At 41.6% G+C, this 20,560-nt stretch overlaps 1 protein-coding gene across 1 annotated transcript in view; it reads right to left on the minus strand.

Moving 5' to 3' along the window:
• Myo3a (myosin IIIA) overlaps positions 1–20,560 on the minus strand; it is a 227,060-nt gene that overhangs the window by 27,520 nt on the left and 178,980 nt on the right. The window contains exons 29-30 of the mRNA XM_060387450.1: positions 10,261–11,155; positions 7,940–8,084 (exon numbers count right to left, since the gene is read on the minus strand). Coding sequence (XP_060243433.1) covers positions 7,940–8,084; positions 10,261–11,155 — 1,040 coding nt within the window. The remainder of the gene's footprint in view (positions 1–7,939; positions 8,085–10,260; positions 11,156–20,560) is intronic.

Raw genomic sequence — 20,560 nt, forward strand, 5'->3', positions numbered from 1 at the left:
AAACTTGCAGCCCAGTGAATTAGCCAGAGCTTCTCTGCAAGAGGAGAAATGGAGCTTACTTCTGTGGGTCCAGGGTTGTTTGACCCACAATCAGTCTTTGGTTCCCCCTCTCTACAATGGTCAATACAAAGGTGTAACACAAGAAGAAAAACATCCTGCTTTGCAAAAACCTCGGCAGGAGAAATCGTGCAATGCACTTGATATTTCTGAGTGCCAGAGTATTTTTTAGGATCTGTGAACAGATAGCCAACTTCTAGCTCATATATCCTATGTACTGTATCATCAAAGGAAGTCAGGAGAGGAACTCAAACAGGGCAGGAACCCAGAGGCTGAAGCTGTTCAGAGAACTTGGAAAGGTGCTGCTTACTGGCTTGTTCCTAATGGTTGTTTTATCCCTGGACCACAATCCAGGGATAGCACCACCCACAACAGGCTGGGCTCTTCCTGATCAATCTCTACTTAAGAAAATGCCCTACTGGCTTGCCTACAGCCCCATCTTATGGAAGCACCTTCTTTATCGAGGTTCCCTTCTCTCTGTGACTTAGCATGTGTCAAGGTGACATAAAACTATTCGCAGAGTTCCTTTCAGTGAAGCTCTTATACATTTGGCTCTTATCAAGCTCATTTAAAACAATTCCAATGAATAGACACTGCTATCATTTTTAAACTTTATAATTAGCCTGTTAGCCTTCATTTGAACATTGTTTTACCTGATATTGTGATATAAGCTATATATTTCACAGCAATATAGGAAGTTCCCCTTAAGGGCATAATAGTTAAAATTAATTTGGAAAGTATAATGACTTTTTCTATGATTTGCACATTTTCTAGGGCTTTTGCAGGGCATGACTGCGAAACATTCCAGTTTTTGCATGACCTAGCAGAGGATTAGAATGTTCTTAAAAAGGGAATTGGGTATATCAATTAACAAAGATACCTGCAGATTTCTGAGGCATAAAATGATAAATCAAGTCTGGATCATGGACTATCTTAAAGGTGGGATTATCTGAGGTGAGCCTTATTTGGTTTACTAAGTGGTGTGTGAGGAAATGCATGGTGGAGTGGCCTGTTGGGTCTGTGCTCATATAGGGGTTCACAGGACATCAGCCATCTGCCTGAATCCTTTCTCTATAGCTGAAGGAAGGCTCCAGCACAAAAACATTTTCCTTAGATGAACTGTAATGTGAATAGCTCTTCTGCAGATCTGTATTAGGCCTTTTTTTTGACCAGAGGAACTTAGAAGCAAGCAATCTAAGAAAATCAGCAAGGATTTAAGGAGTGAATGTAAATTATTTGTTTTGAAAAACAAACAATGTAAACTTGTAAAGACCTTTTCTCCTGGATCTTATACTTTCTTAAATTATACTTTTTATAATTATAATAATAATTATTATTTATTATAATTTATTCACCTTGTATCCCAGCTGTAGCCCCCTCCAGCTCTCCTCCCCATCCCACCAGACTCCCCCCACCCCCCCATCCCTCCCTTAGCTCAATGAAATGGAAGGTCCTCCTCTCATACTATCTGACTCTAGCCTGTCAGGTATCATCAGGACTGTCTGGATTCTCTTTCTCTGTGGGGAAATCCCCACCAGGCAATCTAGTTCCTGCCAGAGACTGCTCCTGCTCCCATTACTAAGGATCTCCCTTGAAGACTGAGTTGCCCATGGGCTACATTTGAGCCAGGGGTCTAGGTCCTCTCCATGCATGGTTCTTGGTTGATTCATTAGTCTCTTCAGGCCCTCCTGGACCCAGATATTTTTGGTTCTGTTGGTCTCCATGTGGAGTTCTTGTCCTTTCCAGGTCTTTCTATCTCCCCCTTCTTTCATAAGATTCCCTGTACTCTGCCCAAAGTTTGGCTATGAATCTTAGCATTTGCTTTGATCCCCTTCTGGGTAGATTCTTTAGAGGTCCTCTATGGTAGGCTCCTGTCCAGTTTCCTGTTTTCTCATGCTTCCGATGTCTATCCTGTTTGCCATTCTAAATGAAAATTAATAATCTTCCTTAGGGTCCTCCTTCTTGCTTAGCTTCTTTAAGATTATAGATTTTAGTATGTTTATTTTATATTATACGGCTAATATCACTTATAAAAGTGAATATATACCATGCATGTCTTTCTGCTTCTGGGTTATTTTACCTCACTCAGGATAATCTTTTCTAGTTCCCACCATTTGCATGCAAATTTCATGATTTCCTTTTTTTAATTGCTGAGTAATATTGTATTATGTAAATGTACCACAATTTCTGTATCCATTCCTCTGCTGATGGACATCTAGGTTGTTTCTAGATTCTGGCTATTACAATAAAGCTTCTGTGAACATAGCTGAGAAAATGCCCTTGTAGTATACTTGAGCATATTTTGGGTATATGCTCAGGAATGGTTTAGCTGGATCTTGAGGTAGCACTATTCCTAATTTTCTGAGAAAGCACCAGATTGATTTCCAAAGTGGGTATACAAGTTTATATTCTCACTAGCAATGGAGGAGGGTTCCCCTTTTTCCACATGCTCTCTAGCATGTGTTGTCACTTGAGTTTTTGATCTTAGCCATTTTGATGAGTGTAAGGTGAAATCTCAGGGTCTTTTTTTTCTGTTTCTTCTTTTTTCTTTTCTTCTTTTTCTGTTTTTTTTTTTTTTTTCATTTCCCTGACAACTAAGGACTATGAACATTTCTTTAAGGGTTTCTCTGCCATTCAATATTCCTCTGTTCAGAATTCTCTGTTTAGCTCTGTACCCCATTTGTTAATTGGATTACTTGATTTGTTGGTATTTAATTTTTTGAGTTCAGATAGAGGGGTGGTAAAAATCCTTTCTCAGTCTGTAGGCTGTTGTTTTGTTCTGATGACAGTGTCTTTTGCTTTACAGAAGCTTTTCAGTTTCATGAGGTCCCATTTATTGATTGTTGATTGTAGAGCCTGTGCTGTTACTGTTCTGTTCAGGAAGTTGTCTCCTGTGCCAAGGAGGTCAAGGCTCTTCCCCACTTTTTCTTCTAACAGATTTAGTGTGTCTAGTTTTATGTTGAGGTCTTTGATCCCACTATACTTTCTTACGATTATTGTAATTGGAGGAAATGAACTAATGGTCAAGCTAATTAATAAGCAAGTAGTGAATGTCTATTGTGTGGTGAATAAATGAGCAGAGAGTGTGTAAAATGATCCTGGGTGGGAAAGGTTTGGGGGTAAGTAAATTCAGACTGTGCTGCTGAGAACTTATTTTGCCATGTGTACCCAAACTCCTCTGTGCTGGTGAACTGAAATGAACGGATAAGGTATGGATAATGGGGCTCTTTGGTGGGGTTCCATGGTGAGCATACGCTGTTCTATAAAGAAAATTAGAGTCTTAACATTTAGGATGGGGTTTAACTGGCCTAAGATAACCTTGACCCAGATCCAGTGCAGGGAGTCCACAGTGCCCAGATAACACTGGGTCCAACTTTCTACATTAAGCTTTTCAGTTAAACTTCACAATGAATGTTTGTAAGCTATTTGAGAAATGTTTTTCTTTTTGAACACAAACCTCCCTCATATTTAAAACATATTAATACATAAACTCAGTGTGGGGGCTTATACCTGTAATTCCAGTACTCAGGAGGGTAAGGCAGAGGGATGCTACAAGTTCAAGGCCAGCTCAAGCTGCATAGTGAGTCATAGGCTATCATGGGCTACACAGTGAATTCTGGGTTGGTCTGGAATATAGGGTGAGTCTCTATTTTAAAAAAACAAAATATATGAATTTAGATTGTCCAAATAAGCTCTGGGAACAAATCTGACTGAAAAAGCTGAGTGATGCTCTGCACTCTCTCTCCAGCCATGCCTCTTCTAGTGCACTCTTCACAGTGTCTTCTTTTCTGTGTCTGTCAGGTTCTAGGCTCCCTGGTTGCTCTGTTTCTCTGGTCACCCCTCTCTTCTTGCTTCTCTGACCACCCTGTCTATGTTTGGACTTCATTCACCTCTTCATTTGTCCCTTCTCGCTCTTGAAAATACCACCCTAAGAGGGAAGCCTCCTCGGAAGAGGCTAGGTGGCTGGGCTTTCCCTGAAGGAGATGTTGGGCACAGGTTTCTGTCCCTCTCTGACTTCCTGAGCTGCCACGAAGCGTCGTCCTCTCCCCATATTCCTCTCCCTTGCCCACAGTTTCCCCACCTCCTGTGCCACCTGCTTAGTCTATGAATTCAGAGCCACGTGGCCCACTCTGCTCATACTGCATGACTCCTACCTCCAGTGAGCCCCAACCTCACTAAACCGCTGTTCTCTGTGGAATCCTTCTCACCAGGGTTGTGGCTAACTGCTCGTATCGACCCTGACTTCAATTCTTTTCTCATGCAGGCAACCACCCAAGTCTCTGCATCTACCAGTGAATTATAGACAAAAAATGTTCTCCTTGCTTCTTTGCTAGTCATCCAGTTCCTTCATGCTATCAAATCCTATTCACACCCTACATAAGGAATTATCCTAAAAATGTAGTTTCTCTAGGAGGCTTACTGGGCATATCCAGGTTAGACCCCACCCACCTGAGGCACAGCCAGAAGTCAGCTGCATTCTGTCCCCTGAGCTCCATTGTCCAGCCCATGGCTCTGCCTGCATACACAAGAAGTTCTGCTGGCCCAAGGAGGATCCAGCCAGCACCAAGAACAACCAGATGACTAAAGGCCAGCGTAAAAATACAATCAACAGGAGCCAGGACAATATGGCACCACTAGAGCCCAGATATCCTACCACAGCAAGCCCTAGATATTCTAACACAGCCAAAGCACAAGAAACTGACATTAAATACAATCTTCAAAAGATGATAGAGGCTTTTAAAGGACAAAATACATTTTCAACATTGCAATAATTCAGGTATTATAATAAATAACCTTTTTTGTTTTGCTAAACTGTACTTAATTCCTACTTTTGAGTACTCATTTTTATTTTTTACCATTTAAAAATGTGTGCGTGTGTGAGTACACACATGAGCGCATGTGTGATGTGTAGACATGTGTGATTGCATATGGGACAAGGAATTGGTGTGGAGTGTCTTTCTCTGTCACTCTTCACTGGATTTACTGAGGTAGGGTCTCTTGACGAACCCAGAGCTTGTCAATTTGGACAGTTTAGCTAGCTGTTTTGCCCTGGGAACCCTGTATCTACTTTGTGTGTGCTGGTATTACAGACAGGCTGCCACACTTCCCAGGCTCTTTTACCCCTGTGCTGGGGATCCAGACTCTGGCCTTCACTCTTGCACTGCAAGCACTGACTTCCCTCGACCACTCCTTACTACCTCTCTCATATTTCTCGCAAATCCTCCTCAACCTAGCTGCTTTCAGTTGTCGTAATAGCCGATATGAATATGCTAGTACTCCTTTTTGCTTAAGTGGAGCCGCATCTAAATTGGAGGTGAGGTGAAACTGTTAGCAACTTCCTGGCATTAATGCAGAGAGGCCATTTACTCTGCCGTCAATTAGCATGTGCTGGGTAACCACTTCATCTAGCTCTGCTTTGCGGCTTGAAGGCATCTCTTAGCATGATGCTTTACCCATGGGTTCTGTTCTGTTGAGTCATCTCAGATCTCAGTCCCTTGCTTTCTTGGCTTCTCTCTCTCTCCAGACACTTTGTTGGTTACCTTTGAGGGTACAGAACTTGAGAGGTGGAGTAGAACACATGTTCTCTGCACATGAGGAACAAGAGCCTCAGGGGGCTTCGAGAAGTACTTCTATTGTATAGTCTTCCTGATACATGACATAAGGAGACAATGGCAGGTTGAAGAATAAAGCAAACACCTGCGGTTTTTGCTTTCAGGCCCAACAGTCCCAAGAAGAAAACAGCAGAAAGCTGGGCATCACATCAACAGCCTAGATTCCTCCCCAGGACTCTGCCTCCCATCTCCACTTCTTTTTTGTGCAGTGGATGGCCTGGTGTTTCTGAGTCCACACACCACTGGCATCTTCAGCTGCATTTGAAATCAGAACAATCTGCAGCTACTCCTGCCCCATCCCTCCCCAAATTGTCCAGTCCCTCTGGCACTCCTATCTGAAAGGGCTATTGTCGAATTTTACTCTTCTGACTGTAAGATGTTCTGGCTAAAGCCAGGGAGCCTGAGAGTGGCAGCATCCATGGCCACTATATGCACAGCTGTGTTTGTTAGCCATCACTGCAAACAGTGTGGCAGGGGACGGGCAGACTTGAAAACCCTGCCCCTCTCTCCCAGGTCAGGCAAACAACAGTCATCTTAGTATTTTTTTTTCTTCAGATATTTTGGCAAGGAAAAAAAAAGAAGCTAGAGGAGGTCATGTGTCTTTTCTTATCTTTGCTAAGAGCTACATATTACAGAAGTGGAGTCAGATATCTGTGAAGAGAGTAAAGGGCTTGGAAGTGAAGGGAAATAAACTATTTTCTCAAAAGAATCCTGAAGAGTTAGCAGGGCCTGGAGGGGTAGGTAGGGCTCCTGAGGACTTAGTAGCAGCCTCCCACCCCTACCTGGCCCCACTCCACCCCTGCTCCACTCCAGAGAAGAGGCTTCCTGGAACATAGGTGGACGAGGTGAGACTTCAGGCCTCTGGTTTTCTGATCCAGCTTGCAGGACATGCTGCTCCTACAAGAGACTGTAGAGGCCAGCAAGGGTCATGGGTGTCCTGATAGTAAGTAACTCCTGGAGAAATGACTGGAGACTCTACCTGATCCTTCAGAGACATAGAAGCCACTAAGGCCTTTGCACATCCCTAGAGAACTGGATCAGATAATTCCGGAGATGGCTCAGGGTGTGGCTGAAGGTGATGTTGCTGAGAGCATGGAAACCCAAGAGACCCCTCATACACTACTAGTGGGAATATAAACCAGTCTAGCCACTCTCTGTGGAAATCACTGTGGAGGTTTTTAAAAAATCTAAAAGTTGATCTACCATATGATCCAGCTAGACCATACTGGGTGTTTACCCAAAGGACCCTGTCACCACACCACAGAGATCTATCGTATCATTGTTTGTTGCAGATAAGTTGTGGAAGCAACTGGGGTGCCCAACAGTTGAGAGATTAACACAGACAATACATACACAGTAGAATCGTTTTCAGCCATTAAAATAAATGAAGTTGTACCATTTGCAGGAAAATGGACTTGGGTGGAAATTACCATGTTAAGTGCATTAAGTCAGTCCCAGAAAGGTACACTTAAATGCTTTCTCTTATTTGTGGTACCTAGATTTTATTCAGATAAATGAAATCATGTGTGTATATATGACCTGAAAGTAGCAATGAAACTGTCTAGGGGAACAAAGACTAACAGGAAGGGGGAGGAATGAGAAAGGGAGGTAGAGTTATGAAAGAAATAAACACAGCATAAAATATATACTTGTGTGAATATATTCCATTTAAAAAATATATTTATTTATTATGTATACAACGTTCTGTCTGTATGAGTGCCTGCAAGCCAGAAGAGGGCTCCAGATGTCATCATAGATGGTTGTGAGCCACCATGTGGTTGCTGGGAATTGAACTCAGGACCTCTGGAAGAGCAGCCAGTGCTCTCAACCTCTGAGCCCTCTCTCCAGCCCTGTGAATATATTCTTAAGCTGCACAGTACCAGGAACAACCAATGAAAACAAAAAGAAATTGTAACCATTATACTTGTATGCTATTTCCCATGTTTGTTTTCTCATCTTAGCCTGGTGTCATAACCCCCTCCTGTTCTTTGCTGTTGTCACAGGCCAAGTTAAGGTTAAGTTATATAAAAGGGAGAAAACAGTGAAAAAAAAAAAGACCCAGGGGAGTGGTATCAGAGACAGAAGGAGGTAGGTAGAACATTCTGGAAAATTGTGTGTCTGTTTGTAAGAAATAGAATGAAAAGAAAGGTCAGTTCTTCCATGAGGCAGAGCATTGCCTCAAGTCTGCCCCAAACACAGGTGAGAAACTAAGGCACAAAGATCTTGGAATTCCCTTCCCTGCAGGTGGCTCTGAGGTCACTAATGTTTACCTGAGAGGTGTAGATGAGCAGAAACACTTCTTTTCATTGGTTTGTGGTGATAGATACTCAGATAAAGTGGCTTCAGTTGCTGGGACAAAATCATGTCATTTAAGTTTTTCTGCAGAATGAAATATTCTTCGGATAACTTTGATATCTAAAAAAGAAAGTCAAATATCAGATTAAGTCAAAGATGGGAATTCCAGGGCTCTCCAGGCCCACAAAATGCTCAGTCCTCACCAGATTCCTTGGGACTCTCAGTCTCTCCTCCAGGAGCTACATGCTCCTTTGTGCCCATGTCTGTACACAACAAATAGCACTTGGTGTTACTTGTCCATGACATTTTTTTTTCTCATCAAAAGTTGCAAATTGTAATGCTACATTCAACATCTCTGCGTGGGTCTTCCTGGGGCTCTGAGCTCCGGCTTCTGTACTCACCTTATTGCTGTGGCAGTCTACTTCTAAGCTCTCTGCTGGCTTTAACTGCATTCAGCTCTTCTCCCTGGTTGGCTGCAAGGCTCAGTCTTCTTCTGCCTCATCCCTCACTCCAATACTCCCCCACACAGCTTGTGCTTTCCCTGTCTTATAACCTCGTTGTTTTGCTAAGTGACTTAGGCTTCATGACTTTCTGTCTCCAGGTTTGCGAGGCCAGTATTTCTACCTCTCCTCATCTGCCTCAGTTGCTTATCAGCTCTGAGTTTCTTTTCTTTTAATTAAATTTTTATTTTTATATATTATTACAGTTTATTAATTTTGTATTCCAGCTGTAGCAGCTCTGAGTTTCTAATACCTGATTTGATCTTTAGTGAGAAAATTTGTGCAACAAATTGGACCCACATGAAACTCACTTTTTTCCAGTTGTTTAAAACCAGAAGAGGAAGGGGATAGAGAAATTATTGAATAGCAGATCTCCACTGGCAGCTAAAGGGCAGAGATGCTTGAGTCAAACCTCAAGGTAGAGACCAGGGCATGCATTACGCTCTCTCAGGATGCAGCTCTCACAGGGGACAAAACTTAGTTTAGGGGCTAGGGCTATTGGATATCCTCCTTTGAACCAGCCCCTCGTAGAGTTTCTTTTTTATTTCACAGACCACTGACTACCCTGTCAATTCATGCATTTCAGAGATCATCTAATTAACATCTGTCACTCTACGTAGGATGAAGTAAAAGTGCTGACATAGAAAGACATTTTCTTTTCTTTTCTTTCTTTCTTTTTTTTTTTTCAGATTGATGGAAGTTTTTTGAATGCTGAATAAAAATTGACCGGTCATGGCCATAATCTGGACTTGGGAGTCAGACTGCAGCTCTGGTCTGTTTCTAAGACAGGTTTTATAATACGAAAAACCATAGCCAGGTAACCAGGTGTAAGAAGCAAGGGGTAGGGGCTAACATTACATCATTTTTTAAATTATTACAACTTATTCACTTTGTATCCCTGCTTTAGTCCCCTCCCTCATTCTCTCCCAATCCCACTGTCCCTCCCTCATCTCCTCTCACGCCCCTTCCTTAGTCCACTGATAGGGGAGGTCCTCTTCCCCTTCCATCTGACCCTAGCCTATCAGGTCTCATCAGGAGTGGATGCACTGTCTTCCTCTGTGGCCTGGTAACCCTTAGGGGTTGGTGATCAAACTGCCAGCCAGTGAATTCTTGTCAGAGACAGCCCCTGCTCCCCTTATAAGGGAAATCACTTGGAGACTGAGCTGCCATGGGCTACATCTGAGTAAGGGTTCTAGGTTACCTCCATGCATGGTCCTTGACATTTTCTTAAGATCAGATACCTAGAAAAAGAGGGAAGGAATAGGACTTTGCTGCTCCTTTGATCTCTCCCTGGAACATTCTTGTCACAGATCCAGAATTGTTTATTGTCATGAAATTTTCATGTTCATCAATACAGGCCTTGCTAGGCCACCTCTTAGATTTTAACAGCTAATGTGACATGCAAACTAAAATTTGAGAAAGGGAGAAAAACTATGCTTTTAGTTAAAAAAGAAAAACTTTAAAAAAAAAAACCAACAGCCTATGTTTTTAGTGATAACAAAGATCTCACGGATACATGAAATTTTCTACTACCCACTGGCTCCACCTCAGAGAAACAAACCAACATCTAATATATTACTACACAGGGCTTCTATCATAATTTTATTCTTTATTCTTATCACAGTATATGGTTATAAAAGTGCATGGCTGTTTAAATAGCACAGTCATCAATATGTTCTATTAGAAATGTCTCATAAACACAGATAAAACAATTCCCCAGTTATTTATTATTTGTTGAGTCAGTCATTGGATAGTTCTTAGAGATTTTTTATCAGTAAATAAATTTATTTACATACCTGTATTGAAAACATTGCCAAATCACTTGCTTCTTTTTTTGAAGCCATTTTTGAGTCTCTGTCATCTAGCACCTTGTTATGATGTGTCTCCTCATGCTTTGTAGGACAGGAATAAACATTGTGAGTGTTTCTTGCTACTTCTCTGGGTGACGAAAGGACCTTTTGATTTTTAAAGGAAGATGACAGCCTGTCATTTCTCAACTGCTGCTTTTGCCTGGAACTTCGGTATTTGCTCTGAATGAATGAAGCAGCCTTGTCTTCCTCCTGGGCCTGATCCACTGGTCCAGTGTCCTTTTCCCTAAGGAATCCAGGCAGGTGATAGTCTCTCTCCACGTTGCACAGTGGTGTATTCTGGGTAACCACAGATGTCTTCTTTTCTTTACTGTCTGCATTTTGATAGAGTGACTTTTGGCTAAGACTAGGATCCAGGGTTTTTCTCAGGTAAATCTCCTCAGTTAGCCACAATCCCGGGCAGCTTGGCTTTCCCCATGTCTCCCTCCCTTCTAGACACATTGCCTTTGATTCTTCAAAGTTCCTCCCCTCTGTGTACCACTGGCAGTAACTCTCGATCACAGTATCCCCTTTCTCTCTGTTCTCATCGTTCTTTATCTTTCCACTCTCTTCCAGGTCTTGCACACTCTTCTGCCTGGGGCTCACTTCTGCCCAAGAGTTCCCTACAATATATAGCTCTTGGTTCCCCTCTTCCCCAAACATGTTGCTTATTTTCTTCTGAGTCTGGTGTCTTCTCTTGTTACTCGCAACATTGGTGGCTTTACCCTCAGCTCTGATGGGAGCTGTCTTCCCAGAAAATGGGCTCTCTTTGTTGTTTGGAGTTGAAGTGTTGGATTCATTAGTAGACACTGCATTTTCTGTCTGTTTCTTCACAAAAGATTCCCTGCGTAAAACATGTTTCTGGATGTAAGATAACGCTAAACCAGACAATGCTGTATTGCAAAAAAAAAAAAAAAAAAAAAAAAAAAAAAAAAAAAAAAAAAAAAAAGGCAAAAGAAGCAAATAAAACTGAAAATAAAAACAAGCCAAGTTTCATTAACAGAATACTTCACAAAACGTTCTCTATACTGATAACTGGGTTGGCTATTTGAATAAGAAAATGAGTTTCAGCTGGAATGCGAAACAGGTTAACATAGGAATAACTATATTTCTATTTGATGAGGTATCGAAAAGAAAAGAAAACTGGTTTCAGCTTGGAATGAGAAACAGATTAGCATGGGGAGAACAATATTTATATTCAATGGGGTACACACAAGACAGTAAAAAATTCAGCATAGGTGAGGAGAGGCTCATGAAGCCCCATTCCCAGCTGAGGGGCTTTGGCAGTTGAAGGCTACAGGGGTGAAGAAAGCCAGTTTCCTGCAGGGAAATATTCCCTGTTAGGTTGGCCATGCTCCAGTGGATCGCCCTACATCTACGTACGGGAGAACAGCATTTGGAGCCAGTGGGCTATGCCAAGAGGACATGAACCTGTGAAGGGATGTGGATGGAGGCAAGGTGGTTTGGGAGGAAATGGAGAGAAACACTGTAGAAATACAGTGTATACATCTATGAAGTCTGATGGGCATCTTAGGCTTCATGGCAGCCACTAGCTAGGGGAGTTGGGGATATCTCTGACTATGACCTTCTTTTTGATCACTTCCTCCTGCTGGGACTACCCTACCAGGCCACAGGAGAGGTCGATGAACTCAGTCTTCCTGTGAATAGATGAGCTGGGTGTCTGGGTAGGAGGTTCCCTATTCTGAAGAATAGGGGAGAGGGGATCCAGGAGGCAGGGTGGGACTGGGAGGACTGTGACTGAAATGTAAATTGAATTAATTAATAAAAAAGAAAAAAAATGAAATTCTCAAAGAATGGAAAAAATTGAAAAACTTCTAGGAATTTAATCCTTTCAAAATATAACCTTCATAACAAAAAGTACATAAGGATAAGATGTAGAAAACATCTCGTTTTGGGACCAGTATTCATTGTTTTCACCAGGTTCATGTACCAAACTTATTGATCACAGGAAATATCTTGCAAAATTAAAGTTACTCCAGTGTTCTTGGTCCACTCATGACTGTGTAACATACGAAGATTCTCCCCCATTTGAAGACAGAGGTAAAGTCTCCTGTGTGCCATTTTCTTCCTTCTTTTCCAGACACTATAAAACCCACATACAAACACCACAGTTATGAAAAGGACATTTTAATGTAGAGTTAAAAATGCATAATTGGTACAAAGTCCCAATTTATTTCTAATATCAGAGATCAGACCTCTACTCTTGCCTGATGCGTCTAAAACAAAAAGGGGGAACTGTAGAGAGCTGCGGAATGCTATGCCTTAAAGATGGAGCTGGTTTCTGCCTTCCACCTTCCCGATGGTGAGTGCTCTCTGTCACGAACAATTCCACATTTGGCTAAGGCTGAGGATCTGGCTTGCTTCCATGTATGTGGACCTATCTGCACTGCCCACGTGGCACGCCTGGGTTGGCTACCCAGAGGCTATTTAAGCTGTGGGCTGGCTTTCCCCAGGGTCAGATGATTGTTCAAGGTTCCTGAATAAACTTCATTGAAAAAAAAAAAAAAGAAAAGCACAAACACACACACAAAAAATGCATAATTGTGTTTGCCTTCTGAATGAGAATTAAACATTCTCCCTTGGGTCCTCCTTATTGTTTAGCTTCTTTAGTTGTATAGATTTTAATATGTTTATCCCATATTATATGGCTAATATCTGCTTATAAGTGAGTATATACCATGCATGGATTTATAGTTCTGGGTTATCTTACTCAGGATGATCTTTTCTAGTTCTATCAGTTTGCCTGCAAATTTCATGATTTTCTTGTTTTTAATTGCTGAGTAGTATTCCATTGTGTAAATATACTGCACTTTCTGTATCCATTCCTCCACTGAGGGGCATCTGGGTTGTTTCCAGATTCTGGCTATTACGAATAAAGCTACTATGAAGGCAAACAGGATAGACACAGGAAGCAGCAGAAGAGAGTCTACCATGGATGTTCTCTGAAAGACCACTCAGCAGGAGATCAAAGCAGATGCAGAGACCCATAGCCAAACTTTGGGCAAAGCAGAGGGAGTCTAATGGAAGAAGGGGGTGGGATAGAAGGACCAGGAGGGGACAGGAGCCTCACAACGAGATCAACAGAGCCATAAAACTGAATCCTGAGGGACCTGCAGAGAATGATGCAAAGACCACAGATCATGCATGGAGAGGACCTAGACCCCTTGCTCAGATGTGGCCCATAGGCAGCTCAATCTCCATGTGGGTTCCTTAGTTAGGGGAGCAGAAGCTCTCTGACATGAACTTAATTGCCTATTCTTTGATCACTTCCCCCTGGTGGGTGACCTTGCCAGGCCTCAGAGGAAGAGGATTGAGGCAGTTCTGATGAGACTTGATAGGGTCAGATAGTAGGGGAGGAGGACTTCCCCTTTCTATGGACCAGGGGAGCAGAATGGGGGGTATAGGGAGGGAGGGTGGCAAGGAGATGAGGGAGGGGCCTGCAATCAGTATATAAAGTGAATAAATTGTATAAAATTAAACCAAACCAAACCAAACCTCATGATCAGACGTCCTAATACCCTCTCCTATGATTGGTGGAGGTGGTGGGGTGGTGGGTGGGTCTTTGTGTGTGTGTGGGTGCTCATAATTTCTACTTGGCTCTGTAGCCTGGGTGAGACTTTTGGTCTTTTGGAATTCATTTGTGAGAAATGACTCTTTTTTGAGTCAGATTTGAAAAAAGACACCGAGATTCCAGTTTCCAGCTTCTTTTCTAGTGTATTGTTTGAGGCAGGGTCTTACTGTGAAGTTTGGCTGGCTTTGACCTCAGAATCTTCCCACCCCAGTATCCCAAATCCAGGAATTACAGGCCACATCCTGCCTATTTTCCTACTTCTACTGACAGCTTCTTAGACATCTGGTGGTGTTTTCAGGCTTGTTTCAGGGGCGTAACAAAGTTCTGAGGATCCATCAGAAAATGTGGGGGAGAATCAGGAGTCCTCTGAATTTCATTTAGTAGTTACATTAGTATTTGGAATGCTTTCATTGCATCCACTAAGGAATTTTTATAGTTACTAAAAATATAACCAAGATAAGATAAACAAATAGTCTTTAAATGACTATGTGGCAAGATCTATTGTAACTTAGTTTTGAGAGTTTTATCTTGTCAGTGAGACTGTTTGCTGTCTGTATACATGGCTAAGATTCCAATATTTGCCTCACCACAGTGACACATATGGATTCACTCTGTACCTGATCTAGTACAACATTTAGGGGACCCCAGAGCCATACAGGGATGCTTCTCAGGAGAACATCTCAGACCTCCAACCTGGAAAGAACAGTTGAACCCTTTGGACACCTGTTGGACAAATTGGAGGTCTTGACCTTTCTAAAAGTGGAGTTTTCTAGGCCACGATCAGGAGTGTTTGTTAAAGGGAGACGTAAAACAAGGATTGAAGATAGAGAGGTGGGGTGTGTGAGTGGGGAGGAAAGGCAGAGGCTGGAGAGGGCTAAGGGTTCCAGAGTACAAGTCTTGGGAAGTGGTGTGTGCCAGTGGTCTCCTTCCCCGACCTTCCTCTCTCTTTCCTATTTTGGCTCTCTTTGACTTTGTAAGTAGCAATTTCCAAAAACGGCAAAAGTTGTGTGTATGTAGCATGCGTGTGTGTGTGTGTGTGTGTGTGTGTGTGTGTGTGTGCAAGGTATTTGCTCATGTTCATGTTGGTGTGAGCATGTGTGCACACAGGTTTATGTGCAAGTGTGTGTGCATGCATATGAAGGCCTGAGGTTGATGATGGGTGCCTTTCTCAATTGCTCTCCATCTTATTTTTTTTTTTAATTTTTCATCAATTACGCTTTATTCATTCTGCATCCCCCCATAAGCCCCTCCCTCCTCCCCTCCCAATCCCACCCTCCCTCCTCCCTTTGCTTGCATGCCACTCCCCAAGTCCACTAATAGGTGAGGTTCTCCTCTCCTTTCTGATCTTAGTCTGTCAGTTCACATCAAAAGTGGCTGTATTGTCCTCTACTATGGCCTGGTAAGGCTGCTCCCCCCCAGAGGGAGGTGATCAAAGAGCAGGCCAATCAGATTATGTCAGAGGCAGTCCCTCTTCACATTACTATGTAACCCAATTGGACTCTGATCTGCCCTGGGCTACATCTGTGCAGGGGTTCTGGGTTATCTCCATGAATAGTCCTTGGTTGGAGTATGAGTCTTTGGGAAGTTCCCTGTGTTCAAATTTTGTTCTGTTGCTCTCCTTGTGGAGACCCTGTCCTCTCCAGCTCTTACTATTTCCCAGTTCTTACCTAAAATTCCGTTCACCTGCCCAACAGTTGCCCATCCGGCTCAGCATCTGCTTTGATAGTCTGAAGGGCAGAGGGTTTCAGAGGCCCTCTGTGGTAGGTTCCTAGGTTGTTTCCTGTTTTCTTCTTCTTCTGATGTCCATCCTCTTTGCCTTTCCGGATGGGGATTGGACATTTTAGTTAGGGTCCTCTCTCTTGCTTAGTTTCTTTAGATGCACAGGTTTTAGTGGGTTTGTCCTATGTTGTATGTCTATATGAGTGAGTATATACCATGTGTGTCTTTTTGCTTCTGAGACAACTCACTCAGGATGATCCTTTCCAGATCCCACCATTTACCTGCAAATTTCATGATTTCCTTATTTTTCATTGCTGAGTAATATTCCATTGTGTAGATGTACCACAATTTCTGCATCCATTCTTCAGTTGAGGGGCATCTGGGTTGTTTCCAGCTTCTGGCTATTACAAATAAATCTGCTACAAACATGGTTGAACAAATGTCCTTTTTGTGTACTTGAGCCTCTTTTGGATATATGCCCAGTAGTGGTATGGCTGGATCTTGAGGAAGCGCTATTCCTAGTTGTCTGAGAAAGTGCCAGATTGATTTCCAGAGTGGTTGTACAAGTTTACATTCCCACCAGCAGTGGAGAAGGGTTCCCCTTTCTCCACAACCTCTCCAGCATGTGTTGTCACTTGAGTTTTTGATCTTGGCCATTCTCATGGGTGTAAGGTGAAATCTCAGGGTTGTTTTGATTTGCATTTCCCTAATGGCTAGTGAGGCTGAGCATTTCTTTAAGTGCTTCTCTGCCATTCGGTATTCCTCTACAGAGAATTCTCTGTTTAGCTCTGTTCCCCATTTTTTAAGTGGATTACTTGGTTTGCTGCTTTTCAGCTTCTTTAGTTCTTTATATATACTGGATATGAGTCCTCTGTCAGATAAAGGGTTGGTGAAGATTCTTTCCCAATCTGTAGGTGGTTGCTTTGTTTTGATGATGGTGTCCTTTGCTTTACAGAAGCTTTTCAGTTTCATGAGGTCCCATTTATTGGTTGTCGCTCTTAGAGCCTGTGCTGTTGGTGTTCTGTTCAGGAAGTTTTCCCCTGTACCAATGAGTTCTAGGGTATTTCCCACTTTTTTTTCAAGCCGATTTAATGTGTCTGGTTTTATGTTGAGGTCTTTGATCCACTTGGACTTCAGTTTTGTGCAGGGTGACAAGTATGGATCTATTTTCATTTTTCTACATGTAGACATCCAGTTAGACCAGCACCATTTGTTGAAGATGCTATCTTTTTTCCATTGTATGGTTTTGGCGTCTTTGTCAAAGATCAGGTGTCCATAAGTGTGTGGGTTTATTTCTGGGTCCTCTGTTCGGTTCCATTGATCCACCATTCTGTTTCTATGCCAGTACCATGCAGTTTTTAAAACTGTTGCTCTATAGTACAACTTAAGATCAGGGATGGAGATACCTCCAGAAGATCTTTTATTATAGAGGAATGTTTTAGCAATTCTGGGTTTCTTGTTATTCCATATGAAGTTGAGAATTTTTCTTTCCAGGTCTGTAAAGAATTGTGTTGGTAATTTGATGGGCATTGCATTGAATCTGTAGATTGCTTTTGGTAAGATGGCCATTTTTACTATGTTAATCCTGCCAAGCCATGAACATGGGAGATCTTTCCATCTTCTCATATCTTCTTCTAATTCTTTTTTCAGAGATTTGAAATTTTTTTCATACAAGTCTTTGACTTCCTTGGTTAGGGTTACTCCGAGGTACCTTATGTCATTTGTGGCTATTGTGAAGGGTGTTGTTTCCTTACTTTCTTTCTCAGCCCTTTTGTCTTTTGTATACAGGAGGGCTACTGATTTTTTTGAGTTAATTTTGTATCCGGCCACTTTGCTGAAGGTGTTTATCAGCTGTAGGAGTTCCATGGTAGAGTTTTTGGGGTCACTCACGTATACTATCATATCATCTGCAAATAGTGATAATTTGACTTCTTCCTTTCCAATTTGTATCCCCTTGATCTCCTTCAACTGTCTTATTGCTCTAGCAAGGACTTCCAGCACTATGTTGAAGAGATATGGAGAGAGTGGGCAGCCTTGTCTTGTCCCTGATTTCAGTGGGATTGCTTTAAGTTTCTCTCCATTCAGTTTGATGTTGGCTATAGGCTTGCTGTATATCGCCTTTACTATGTTTAGATATGTGCCTTGTATCCCTGATCTCTCCAATACTTTGAACATGAATGGATGTTGGATTTTGTCAAAGGCTTTTTCAGCATCTAGGGAGATTATCATGTGTTTTTTTTCTTTCAGTTTGTTAATATGGTGGATCACATTGATGGATTTCCGTATATTGAACCACCCCTGCATACCTGGGATGAAGCCTACTTGGTCATAGTGGATAATATCTTTGATGTGTTCTTGGATTCGGTTTGCAAGTATTTTATTAAGTATTTTTGCATCAATGTTCATAAGGGAGATTGGCCGGAAATTCTCTTTCTTTGTTGAGTCTTTGTGAGGTTTAGGTACCAAGGTGACTGTGGCTTCATAGAATGGATTTGGTAATATTCCTTCTGTTTCTATTTTGTGGAATAGTTTGAAGAGAATTGGTGTTAGCTCTTCTTTGAAGGTCTGGTAGAATTCTGCGCTGAAGCCATCTGGTCCTGGGCTTTTTTTGGATGAGAGACTTTTGATGACCGCTTCTATTTCTTTGGGGGATATAGGACTATTTAGTTGATTTACTTGGTCCTGATTCAGCTTTGGTAAGTCAAATCGATCAAGAAAATTGTCCATTTCATTTAGATTTTCAAATTTTGTGGCATATAGACTTTTGAAGTAAGTCCTAATGATTGTTTGGATTTCCTCAGTGTCTGTAGTTATATCCCCCTTTTCATTTCTGATTTTGTTGATTTGGGTGGTGTCTCTCTGCCTTTTAGTTAGCCTGGCTAAGGGTTTGTCGATCTTGTTGATTTTCTCAAAGAACCAGCTCTTGGTTTCATTGATTCTTTGAATTGTTTTATTTGTTTCCAATTGATTGATTTCAGCCCTGAGTTTGATTATTTCCAGCTGTCTACTCCTTCTTGGTGTGTCTGCTTCTTCTTTTTCTAGGGTTTTTAAGTGAGCCATTAGGGTGCTTGAATGAGCTGTCTCGAATTTCTTCTTGAAGGCACTTAGTGCTATGAACTTTCCTCTTAGCACTGCTTTCATTGTGTCCCACAAGTTCGGGTATGTTGTGTCTTCATTTTCATTGATTTCTAGAAAGACTTTAATTTCTTTCTTTATTTCTTCCCTGACCCAGCTGTCATTTAGTAACAAGTTGTTCAGTTTCCATGTGTGTGTAGGCTTTTTGTTATTTCTGTTATTGTTGAGGTCCAGCTTTATTCCATGGTGATCAGACAAGATACATGGGATTATTTCAATCTTCTTGTATCTGTTGAGGCTTGCTTTGTGACCCACTATGTGGTCTATTTTGGAGAAGGTTCCATGAGGTGCTGAGAAGAAGGTAAATTCTTTTGTGTTTGGGTGTAAAGTTCTGTAAATATCTGTTAGGTCCATTTGATTCATGACCTCTGTCAGAGACATTGTTTCTTTGTTTAATTTCTGTTTGGTTGACCTGTCCTTTGTTGAGAGTGGGGTGTTGAAGTCTCCCACTATTAATGTGTGTGGATCTATATGTGCTTTAAATTTTATCAATGTTTCTTTCACAAATGTGGGTCCCCTTGTATTTGGGGCATAGATGTTCAGGATTGTGATGTCTTCCTGGTGGAATTTTCCCTTGATGAGTATGAAGTGTCCTTCCCCATCTCTTTTGATTAATTTTGGTTGAAAGTCTATTTTATCAGATATTAGAATGGCTACTCCTGCTTGCTTCTTGGGTCCGTTTGCTTGGAAAGTCGTCTTCCAACCCTTTACCCTCAGGTAATGTCTATCTTTGTGTCTTAGGTGTGTTTCTTGTATGCAACAGATTGCTGGGTTTTGTTTACATATCCATTCTGTTAATCTGTGTCTTTTTATTGGAGAGTTGAGTCCATTGATGTTGAGAGAGATTAATGACCAGTGGCTGTTAGATCTCTTGAATTTGATGTTGGCTGTGGTCATCAGGTTGTGTGCTTGGTTGCTTTTTGTTTTACTGAAGTGATGTTATTTATTTCCTGTGTTTTCTTGAATGTAGCTAGCTTTCTTGGGTTGTATTTTCCCTTCCAGTGTCTTCTGTAATGCTGGATTTGTTTGTAGGTATTGTTGAAATTTGTTTTTGTCAATGAATATCTTGTTTTCTCCATCTATGAGGACTGAGAGTTTTGCTGGGTATAGTAGCCTGGGCTGACATCTGTGTTCTCTTAGGGTCTGCATGATATCCGTCCAGGCCCTTCTGGCTTTCATAGTCTCTGTTGAAAAGTCAGGTGTGATTCTAATGGGTTTGCCATTATATGTTACTTGGCCTTTTTCCCTTGCAGCTTTTAGTATTTTTTCTTTGTTCTGTATACTTACTGTTTTGATTATTATGTGGCGGGAGGATTTTCTTTTCTGGTCAAATTTGTTGGGTGTTCTGTAGGCCTCATGTATTCTAATTGGCCTCTCCTTTAGCTTGGGGAAATTTTCTTCAATGATTTTGTTGAAAATATTTTCTGGGCCTTGGAGAAGGGAATCTTCTTTTTCCTCTATACCTATTATTCTTAGGTTTTGTCTTTTCATATTGTCTTGCATTTCTTGGATGGTCTGTGTCAGGAATTTTTCGGATTTGACATTTTCTTTGACAGATACATCGATTTCTTCCATTGTATCTTCCACACCTGAGATTCTTTCTTCCATCTCTTGTAGTCTGTTGCTTATGCTTACCTCTGTATTTCCTGTTTTCTTCCCTAGATTCTTCCTTTCCATTATTTCTTCCATTTGTGTTTTCTTTAATTTTTCCAATTCTATCTTCAGGTCTTGAGTTGTTTTGTTTACTTCCTTCACCTGTCTGATTGTACTTTCCTGTTTTTCTTTTAGTTCCTTCAACTCTGT

The sequence above is a fragment of the Meriones unguiculatus genome, chromosome 7 (genome assembly GCF_030254825.1).
Source record: "Meriones unguiculatus strain TT.TT164.6M chromosome 7, Bangor_MerUng_6.1, whole genome shotgun sequence".
NCBI lineage: Eukaryota > Metazoa > Chordata > Mammalia > Rodentia > Muridae > Meriones > Meriones unguiculatus.